The sequence below is a fragment of the Pholcus phalangioides genome, unplaced genomic scaffold (genome assembly GCF_987345545.1).
Source record: "Pholcus phalangioides strain wild (caught in Gottingen) unplaced genomic scaffold, Ppha-v1.0 ptg000015l_1, whole genome shotgun sequence".
Classification (NCBI taxonomy): domain Eukaryota; kingdom Metazoa; phylum Arthropoda; class Arachnida; order Araneae; family Pholcidae; genus Pholcus; species Pholcus phalangioides.
Window position 1 is genome coordinate 9234905 of NW_028301608.1, and position 11940 is coordinate 9246844.

Genomic DNA, 11940 nt, shown 5'->3' on the forward strand with positions numbered 1-11940 from the left:
AACAAAATTCCGAACAACGAAAGAAAACAGAGTGGTAAAGTAAAGAGTAGCCATCCCAAAATACGTACGAGGAGAAATGAAGAGAAAAATAAAGTGCACTCCTTTTTTTCCTGTTTCCTTATTTTCTGCCTTTTTTTATGGTCCGACGTAAAACAAAATATAAGTAGCAAAATACAGTATATATATATATAAAGTAACGTTTCGTATCGCAAAAAAGCTCTTGTTTTTCAAGGAGAGAGATCAATTGCGAAATCTTTTCGAATTTGTCCACGGAACAGTCTGTAGGAGGTAAACAGTTTCCTTTGGGAATAGTTGTCAGAAAACGTACACATGGATGAAAAATTCGAAGAACTGGCAATAAATTTACTGATTGACTTTTCTTTCAGGTTTCAAATGATACCAACAAAAACGTACCTGTTTTTTCATTGTTTCGTTTCTTCGTTTTTGTCTTTTTTTTTACTTTTATAAGAATCGATCGGTATGACTGGGATCTTTCATTTTATCTTAATGGTTTCAGCGATAACCCTGGTTTGTCATGTTTCGGTATTACCACATGAAGATACAACTTTTATTTTTTTTTTTCATAATGATTTCAAAAAGCTTTTATCAGAAAATTGCGAAATATATATATTTAAAAAAAGAAAAATAAAGCATACAAAGCTGACCTCCTGACAAATACTCCAAATACAAAATACTTAGAAAATGATTGATCAGCCGTAAGGAATGTTGAATATTTGTCAATTTGATCGATGACAGTGTATGTGAGAGAGTTTTGCAGCAGTAAGGTACGGAATTTATTAAAAAATAAGAAATTTTTAAACTTTATCAAACTCGATTGAATATTCATGAACAGTTTATATGTTAGAAGTTCATTCGTAAAAAAAATGAAGTCTTAAATTTTACGGATATTATAAATCAATATGGAAACTGAATTGATGATTTGTTGAAATTTATAGGTCACAGACTCCTTTAAAAAAGGATACCGATGACATGCCTGACGGAGAGGAAAAGGGACCAGATATAATACCAGCAAATATAGTAAATAGAGGCTATTATACAGGTAATTATCGGAGTTTTCTGAATTAGACTGGGCAGTTAGAGTTAAGAAACAGTATTAGAAACAGACGCGTTTCTAATTATCTATCAAACTGAACCATTAAAAGCTGGCATTTATTTAAAATTAAAGAACGGGGATTTCTAGAATATTTATGATCAAGTAATGTCGCAACTACAATAATTAACATGAAATGAGTTATGCAAGTAATAAAATTTTCAATAAATCTGTACAAATCTAATTAGCATATTTGTATAAAAGTATGTACTAATTTCACACTTATTCTGCAATTTATCTTGTTAAAACTGCGTTCAATTCAAAATGAAAAAAATAAATTCCACGGCTCTAATGGAAACCCCCTTTTTCACTGGTCATCCCCCATGGAGGGGGGGGGCGAAAGTAGGGTTTTGACTGTGTAGAGGGCGATTCTATAATTTCCCGTTGATCTTCAGGACAGGCATACTATCAATTATAAAAACTATCCAAGTAACGTGCAGAGACCAAATACGTCATTCATGTTGCAAGAGGTTGTGGAGTTATTAAAATATAAAAAGTATAAGGGGGATTAATGTACGTAAATTTTCTAAAAAACACATTCTTGAATTTTCGATTTTTAAGTACAATAAAATTTTCTGCGTCTAAACTATGTTCAAGTTTTTTTCTACCTACTCTAGATGTATTTTTTAACATATTCTAATATAAACTGCTAGTAGGCATTATGTATGCTAATGTTTTCCGTTAAAATGTTCTTTTCTCAAAACTTTTGTGTCAGATAAGGAAAATTTTTTCAACCTCTTGTTCAAATGCCTTGAAACTTTTCGTGTCTCTCAACACTAGATTTTACATATTTTAAAGAGATAATCTCTTATGAAATTTTATTTAATAAAAAACTATGCCACAAAGTTGGAGTAAATTTTTTAAAAAGCTGTACGTTGCTGAAGTTTAAACTTGAGAAAAAAATTCCCAAGAGATAAAATCCTAAATGTTCTCGTTATATTGTATAAAAATATGCACAGTAATTCATACAAAAAAATTAGTGCCTAAAGTGAATATAAATTTTTTAAATGTTCCTTTGAGGAAGGGATTTTTCCACGTAGGATAGCATGGAAAGAGAGCGAAGATCGTGCACCAACCCGCTTAACTTTTTATACGCACACTCTGTACTCAAAAACCAAATTAGACAGTTGGTGCCCTGTTTCTCCTGAGATCAATAAAAAATCCCACGTTTACAAGTGTATATGCATTTTATTTATTGTATTTCCAATATATTGCAGCAAATATTGCACGTAAAAACGTGCAATTTTTCTTGTTGACCTCAGTAGAGACAGATCAACAATTTTCTGATTGGGTTTTTGAGGACGAATTGTCCGTTTAAAAAGTTAATTTTTAAATTTTAATAACTTCACAACCCCTCCTTCATCACGAATGACGGAAAAAGGTTCTACAGGTTATTTGGATACTTTTTCCTAATTGGTAGTATGCTTCTAGGATCACCTACTGCGAACCGCCAGCAAAATGCAGCAAGGGGAATTATGGAATCACCCTGGATACTATACAGGAATGCTAATTTACTAATTCCTTTTGCTATGCAATGAAAAAACTATAGATTTGCTACTTAATATTGGAGTAACTCTTCCAATGAGAGCCAGTTCATGATCAACTGTGATTTTCTAAAATTCGGTAATCAAAAATCGTGCATACAACTGCACTGGAAATTTAAGATGCCTTTCACACGAAGGAATAACAATGATTATAAACATGAGGAACAAAACAAAAATTCTATCTATTTGTGTTTAATCAGTCTACAAAATAATTACTGTCCCTACTTTGCAACGAAACGTCGATAGTACTTTATTTTCCGATTGAACGATAATAAAATACAACGGAAAATATATATTTTTGTGTTAAAAATATTGCCGGAAATTAAAACATTTAATCACAGCAGAATTATTCAGAGATTAAGTTTTGCTTTGCTCATTATTTACTTAGGAGAAATTCAGATCTTTCAGAAAAACAAATCGTAAATAATAATAATATTATTATTCTACTTCCCAGAATAAATCACTCGTATTATTTTCAATGGAATATATGTGACTGATTAATTATAATTTCAAAAGAAAAGTGATGCAATCTCATTTTCACGGGCTGAGTGTAAACTAATCTGAATGCAATGAAAAATAGGATTATTAGTTTATTTACATTTCTCTCAATTTTTTTCGATGCATAAACTCCGTGAATCACAAATTCCAGGTAATATCTCTACCTCTGGGAATTCTGGATTAGTCCGTGGGTGTTTAAAACTACTCTTTGCTTTTGTACGAAAGCTGGTATTACAGCGCTAGTATTATATATTATTAATATATTTCGTCCGTGTTGGCAAGAAATGAATTACCAGCATGCGTATTAGGAATTACTGAAATTGTTGTGATCTAATAAGACTCTCACAAGACAAAATATTTCCTTCTCACGTCACGTAAGCAGTTTTCCCAGATCCTGAGAAATTGCATCTCGTTACCAAGTTTTATTATTGTGTTCCTTGCTTTTTTTTGTTGGTCTTTCTTCAGCCGGATCCGACGGATAAATTGGCTTCCGTCTAGCCAATTTCTCGCGCGAGAATAACAGACAGAACTCCGCAGTGTCTTGCAATGTAATATAAGTAGAGTTATGAATGCAACTGCAAGGGAGCAAGTCAGCCGTTACCAGTTTCTTGGAATATCCACTGGGTCATATAAGGTGCCATTTGTATTTCTCGCATTTTCCCGGTATCCGCATGCAATTTGTGCAGTGAGGAATAATCCACGCTTGTATGGTCAAAGGTGCTCCATAAAGGAGGGTGGTACTACGTTAGGTACACCTAACAAGAGATATGGACCAGTCAACCATCTTGTAACGGGAAAGAAGAGAACGTTAAGACGTGAATAAAAAAAAATTACCTCCGAGATGAAAATTAAGTCAATTTTCAAAATTGGCTTCGTTGGCTATATTTAGACTTGGGAGAGGAAAAAGTTATTTTTATCAAGCAGAGAAGCTCCAGATACTTTTACATTACTAGTACTATGTAGGAATGTGTTTTTACAGAGATATATATTGTAATTCTTGTTGCGATCATGTTAGATATTAACGTAATCGATTTACGAGTTTTATTAGTTCTTGAAAGAAACTCATATGTTCAAAAATTAAATATTCCTCAAAGCAAACTATCTCGTCTTAAAATATTGCAGAGTTCTTAATTCGTTCTCCATATCCACACAATACTATGTTTTCGCAGAAATGAATTGACATTTTAGAGTGCATCATTTTCTATGCAGAGTAATAGCAATTTTGTTAATGAAAGGAATACAGTATACTGCACAATTGTAACCAGCTTAAACTTGTTTACAGCGCTAAATCTTTCTCGTGTCGGAAAAGTCATTTCTGCTACGATACATGCGTGTCTAGCAAGAATTTGCTTGTAAGAAAACAGGGGTGACTTTTGCTAAATATTTAGAATATATTTTTAATTCATAACTTCGATTACTTACAAATTCGAGGCACTTCAAATCAGAGAAGAAAGAGAAATCATAAATTACTGGCGATCCCAATAACGCGCGTATGTGTATAATTTATTTCTTAAACTATAGATCGATTTCTAAAGAACAGGACGTTCAATATACCGCATATACGCGTGTATAAGCCACCTCGTGTACAAGCCGACCCCGACCCCCTCGCTTCAGGACCACCAAAACGGCAATAAATTGAAAATCGTGTGTTGAAAATTGAAATTCCGAAAAGCCGACACCCAAGAATTATCGCATTTTAGAGGGGCGGGGGGGAATCGAATGTTTTCATGAGACAAAAGATACAATGAAAAATCATTCCAACTTTCGAATCCATTTCTTCTTCTGATTCTTCAATCTCTATACTTATCGAAAGTCAATACGCTGTGGCATTTTTGTTTTCATCTTCAACTGTGGTGTTATCGCCGTCGTCACTTCCAAAGAGGATGCCGTATTCAGCTCCGTCCGTGTTTTATTACCTTCTCCGGCTATATTGGATCAGCGCGGAGTCATTCAGCTAGTCCATCGCATTACTAATGCAAGGTTTGTTTTAAGTATATGATGATGATTTCGGGAAAAGAATTCCACGCCTCGTCATCCCACTCGCACACTAGGCCGGGTTTCTTGAAGGCACAGCCATTTGTTGCTTCTGTATCTTTGGAACTAATTCATTCGGTACATAATTTTCTTAAATAATCTTTAAATTTGCTTACGCATGTTCATATCTAAAGGCTGCAAAATCGACGTTAGTCCACCGGGTATCAAGCAAACAACGTTTATGGCTTTGGCTGAAAAGTCATCGGTTCTGCGATTTGAACATAGCTACATTAATCACTCTACTGATTAGTAACGCCATCTCAATGATCGAATGACGTCACGGATCTTCGAACTATCCGCGCGTAGGCCATGTAGCTATATGATTTAGTGAAGTGAGGTGCCAATATTTTCTCTCCTCAAAAAGTGACCAGTTTATAAGGCGACCTCCAACTCCAACTTAAGGAACACAATTTTCAACAAAAGAAATTCGACTTATACATGAATATATACAGTAAGTAAAAAAATATCTTTGCTTCTTTGCAATACAGTTGAATCCCGTTTTAACGAATATCGTTATAGCGGAAATCACGTTTTAACGAACACTTTTCTAATCCCCCAGATAAGTTTACACGGGAACAATGTAAAATCCTGGAATTCCTTTGTAACGGAATTTCGTTATAACGAAGTGATTTTCCGGTCCCTTGGAGTTCCATACAACGGGATTCGACTGTATTAAAAATGCATACACTAATGAAATGACTTTATGCAGCAGGAAAAAGGTTTGCAGGAAGTTCGTAACAATCATGATATTTCTACAAAAGACGAAAAACTATGAGCAAAGTTTTAAAAGAAGTTATATATATTTTTTATTTGTTTAATGCAGAGGACCCAAAAGAAAGTTCCCCGTCGAGTAGCGTCGTCGTCAGCCGGCATTGGCCGGAATCTCCGAAAACAGAACAAACTGAGGTACCTCTGGTGACGTCCACGTACAGGAAGGTAAGTGATCATCAAATTTTCGAAAAAAATATTTTATCCACTCAAATTATTTCTCTTACATCCCATCTCGAAGATCTCTCTGTAATTCAGATTGCAAGATACAGTGATACTTCGGTTTCGTCGATAATCCATTCGAAAACAATCGACGATAACCGAGGTAATTATTTCCATATCAATCAATGCAAGTCTAATTAATTCGTTCTAAAAACTGCAAAATAATACAAAAACACAACTTATAGAGTATAAATATAGTGTTTAATACTAAAAACAATAAGAAATTAATATAAAATGAATATATAAGGCTAATGTAAAGAATAAATGAATATTTAATGAGATTTAGATTTTTATACCTTTCTCTAGACTTTCCCTGGCGTATTGAAGATGGCGGGGGGGGGGGGTGCAATTAGTATTGTTTGGATGTTTGAAAGGGGAATTCCCCCCCCCCCCTCCCCTCACCTTAAGGGCCATAGGCATCAAGGCTCTATCTGGGGTTACTTCCCTTCTTGGTCTTTTGGCACTAGGACCAGCTTCAAAGTCAGTGTGGTACAAGAAAGCTGTCCAAATGGGGTCTGTTTCTCCGCCTCTTTAGCATTTGTCTGAAATGTTAAAATGAGGCAAGACATTATCATTGATCAAGTTGCAGCCTTCCTCTTCAAAGGGCTGCCGGCTCTGGAAACTTTCTTTAGTCGCATGAAATTGTTTGGCCAGACGCGAGGGGTGATGCTCAGACAACGAGAAAAAATGCCACACACTGAACAGGAGAACAAAAATTATCAACGAGGTCACGTGAGCACGCCGACGAAATCCGAGGAAAATGACGAGAACCGAGACAAATGTTTTACAGAAAAAATCGACAAAAACCGAAACCAACGATAACCAAAGTCAACGTAAACTGAGGCATTATTGTACTTGACAAAAAAAAACTCATGAGAGGAAAAATCGAATTACACGAATGTCAGGCGTATACTCATAGGAGAAACTATGTCTTCCAATATCTGATAATAACAGTCTTCGATGTTACGTATCTTGTTATTTAGAAATGATGAGCGAAAAACTTAGTCCACATTTTCTTATATTTGTAAAGCATTATTTTTCACAATTCTTGAAAACAATCGCAATATAACAAATTTACAGCTTTCCGAAAACCGACTTTATAAGATTTCCAATACACGATATGACTTGAAAGGGTGGTTATTGACGTCAAATAGAAGGGAAAAAATTCAATATAATACCCATCACAAAGCGCTCACTTCATTAATAGGTATTATAATATGTCATGATTTAAATTATATATATATGGTTTATATATGAAATTATTTTTCCCAGTTCTTCTATAATTTGAATTTATTAACTACTTTTAGATTTCAATAGATATTTCTTAATCTAAATTCAATGAAAGTTACGACTATTGCTGTAAAAATATTTCTTACTTGTTTCATTCAAGTATATCGATGCATTTTTATATGCCAGTGGATTATGCGTTTCATGCTTATACAAATACGTTTCATAAATATTCATGCGAAATTTTAACTGGATTATGTTTTGATTTTAAGTTCCTTATTCTAACGATAAATGTTGAATTAAATTAAATGACTAATAAGATTTGCATTTACAGATTCATTCGTACTGAATTATATATGAGTATAGTATTTATTTGTAAGAAAATCGTATTATATGGATATACATAACACTATTTCGGATCAAATCCGTAGCAGTAGGTTATTTTATTAATTAAAATATTTTTCTTTATTAATATAAATTGAGTTACGAATCATTTTTTAATATTTAAAGTTTGAAATCAGATTCTTATCACCGACTGGTATAAATATTATTAATGAATCATTGGAAGGGATAGGGCTAGGATATTTCCTTGAAATAGAGGTATAGTATATATATTTATTACTTTATATATGTATATACAGGTGTGAACGCAAATTACTTTCCTTCTGTAGCAAATTACTGGTGAACCGTTAATCTTAGAGGCATTCCTTCATATTAGAAAAAATGTCCAAATAACGTGTAGAATTTAGATACATCACACATATTACAAGGGGTTGTGCAATTATTGAAATAAAAAAAAAGAAGTTAAGACAACAAAAAAAAAGTTTAAATTAAATTGTTATTAAAAATTATATATTATTTTATTTTATTTACAAATTATATTATTACATTATATAGTTAATTATCCTTACAGGACATCCAGCGTAAAGGGTATCTGTTGGAAAAGTACCATCACCCTCCCACAGCCCATCAGTCTATCAACCCCACCTGACCAAACATGAGAACACTTTTTTGATGTATATGAGGTTTAAAAAACGAAAATACATAGTAAGCACGAAACAATGCAAAAAGGAAACATCTGTGGTAAGCAAAATTGACAAATCAACTGAAAAGACCAGAGACCCCTTACGTAAATATTCCTAATGGAACCTTTAACGTGTAGGGGGATTGGCAAACCAACTGAAATACATGTGCAGCAAGGGATGTCTACAAGATACCACACTGGCGTTTGAGCGTACGGCATAGGGACTTTCATGACCATTTTTCTGTGTATCTTCTGCGTTTTAAACGCTCGAGTAACTGCGATTACAATTTCCATTTCAGATTTCTCATTGTATACATATACAATCCCGATATTGTTAGTTTTACATAAATTAATAAATTTTTCGGATACACCCCTCCTTCGGGGATGCTTTGATATATTTCGCAGGTATGATGTGGGTGTGCCCAGTCCATGAATTTTCAATGTTAGAAGGCACTTGTATATATCCAGAGGAGCGGGACTGAAATGCACGTATTTCAATACTCATGAATGGATATTCCATGTTGAGGACAAACTTTTTATTCCTATGAATGTAACGTTATCCAGAATATCCAGAAGTTCGACAGTATATTGCTTCGCTGAATTTTTTTTTTCAAGTAATCAAATACAGTCAAACCTCGTTAATGCGTCATCCAGTTAACACGTCATTTCGCTTACCGGGCCACTTTTTTGGAAGTCCCAATTGTCCTCAGGCAGGAATTGACACAGCTATGGCTTACTCCGTTTAACGAGTCACTCCGCCTACTAAGTCATATTTTTGCTCTCCCAGGAGTGACTCATTAACGAGGTTTGACTGTATACACTTTTGTTATTTTAATTGCTGAATTGAGTTTTGTTTAATCATTGTAATCTTATAAAATTCTCAAACTAGATTTTTGGTGATTGTATTTTCAGCCACCAGAAGACATAACGTACGTAGAGTTATCGTTACCGAGAGATACTCACGGAGTACCTCCGGTTAGAAGAAAAGATACGCCGACGGAATACGCAAACATAGACCTTCATAGTCACCTTCATTTACAGACTATAGCAGTAGAACGTGAAGACGAAGAAGAAGTAGGAAATAACACATGTGAGACTCCACTCATGAGCAATAGAAGAGAAAGTGCCGTTTGAAATACATTACAACACTAATGATATTATACATATAAACATTATTTTTCCCCCTCATGGTTATTATCGAATTCATATATAAATATAAGTACTATTACCAAAATATTATACATTAGTACACAAGTTTCGTCATTTCAGAAACAAATCATGGCGGTGAAAGAAGGTGAAGATGTTGGAGCAATTTACTTTGTTTATTTTCATTTTATTTTAAAATATTCCATCTAATTTGCGGTGGTTTTCTCATCACCGTCGAAACTGTGATCTTAAAATAGTAAAAGGAAAAACACGTGAAGTGAAGAATGAGATGAAAGAGTTTTCTTCGCACTTTCTGTGGACCTAAAGAAAAGAATTTTTTTTTAAAAAAAGTGAAGGATGAAAACAAAAACCGTTTTTCACATCAGCACAATCGCATAAAAATTTCAGACAAATAAAAAAACTAACTAAAATTCAACCACAAAATGTTCTTCCTTGTGTATATATATTATATATATAAATATATATATGAAAAAAAAATTGTATAATTTTTGTTACTTGTTACTTGCTTGCTCGACGTTTGATACGAGGCGATGTGACAAAGATCGAACTTTGTTGCAATATATAAAATAAATAAAAAAAAATCACTTTTTTGAAGTGTTCATCCTTGCATTTATTCATTTATTCTTATAGTTCGCATTTCTGTTTCTTTTTTTCTTTTGGTAAATGTGTATGGAAATGACGATATTATAAAATTCTATATATTTTTTACATAAAATTTGACTATTTTATCTATTGCAGATATTTTATCTATTGCATGGCTACTGTAGCCATGCAATAATATATAAATTATAAAAATTTGAAAAATCTGTAAAAATTGAATTTTTGGTACATTCAGAATAATATTCAAATTGAATATTTGAAGCTATATTTGTCATAATAAAAAAAGTAGATTGTGATTTTAAATGTTTATGAATTGAACGAAAAAATTATAAGAGAGTTCAGTTTCAGCAATTGGCTTTCTGCGATAAATAAATAATGAAATGAATAAATAAATATATTAGGTAATTGCTTAAATTAATATATAACGCGATTTCAAAAAAAAAAAAAAAAAAATCTTCTTTTGGTTACCAATTAAATAATGGATTATGTGCATATAGAAACGTCCTCTCCACTTGTCAATACAAGATTCACCGAAAGACTGTTTATTTGTGGAGATGAAGATTACAAGGAAGAAAATTCATCACTGCCCTCCTTGTAATCTTCATCTCCACAAATAACCAGTCTTTCGATGAATCTTTTATTGACAAGTGGAGAGGACGTTTCTATATGCGTATGGCTATCTGGTTGGCCTTTGTCATTCACGAGCTATTAGTTGATTGTTGACGCCGTCCATGTACGGTGCCTTTCAACATATATATACGCTCCAAGGTTGAAATATTCTATCTGCTTCCATAGCTTAGATGGTAGAGCACTCGTCCGGCAAGCGAGAGACCGGGGTTCGCGTCCCCGTGGGGGCAGTGATGAATTTTCTTCCTTGTAATCTTCATCTCCACACATAACCAGTCTTTCGATGAATCTTGTAATGGATTATGTGTTAGTAAAGTGAACTTTTGAGACCTTGTCAGTTGTCGATTTTGGGACAGCTTCAGTCTAATCTGAAAGGATATAATATTTAGTCCTCTATGGTTGGCGTATATTTGAATATACGTGAGAAATATACGGGCAGAGTATCAAAACTCATAGTGCATAAGTTGGGAGGTGAGAGATTACAACTAGACAAGCATAAATCACCTACAACTCACGATTGGAACTCAAGTGGGTAACCACTAGCGAGTGGCACGTGCTGCGTCATGTAATTATAAGAAACAATATAGGCAGATACATAATGAAAGAACTTCGATGAATTTAAGGAAAAACAACTTCTAGATAAAAAAAAAAAACATCACAGCAACTATTCAAAACTACGGCCTCCAACAGTGACGCAAGATTCACATCGTCGATGTGATGCTGGGAAGCGCCATTTACGATTTGAGTTCTGGACATGTGGTCTACTATCCCCCTTACGTATCCATCATGAGTTCTGGAACATCCTATACGCAAAAAAAAAAATAAATAAATAAAACCACCAATTATATAAATTTCTTTTTCTCTGATCTTTCTTTCTTATTTTAGGGTAATTTCAGTACAAAATGCGGTAAATATGAGTAAAAGACCTTTTAATCTAGAAACAGTTCATTCCTTATAGGTGTCTCTTTTCAGGGTCGATCAAGTTTTACTTATTTATGGATTTATAAATTCGAACCAAATTGAGAGAATTGGAAATAAAATTCAAGATACCAACTATTCAAATTTTCTCTAAGCAATATTTTAACAATTCGTGATGACAGTGAAATATAGGCAAACTG

The 11940-nt window shown here is 33.6% G+C and overlaps 1 protein-coding gene across 2 annotated transcripts in view; it reads left to right on the plus strand.

Moving 5' to 3' along the window:
• The window catches only part of LOC149075432 (protein turtle-like), a 590018-nt gene extending 579948 nt beyond the window's left edge, over nt 1-10070 (plus strand). For both annotated transcript variants that reach the window (XM_089242766.1, XM_089242765.1), the window contains 3 exons: nt 957-1060; nt 6011-6123; nt 9341-10070. In XM_089242766.1, coding sequence (XP_089098892.1) covers nt 957-1060; nt 6011-6123; nt 9341-9562 — 439 coding nt within the window. In that variant the 3' untranslated portion in view covers nt 9563-10070. The remainder of the gene's footprint in view (nt 1-956; nt 1061-6010; nt 6124-9340) is intronic.
• Nucleotides 10071-11940: the final 1870 nt, after the last annotated feature.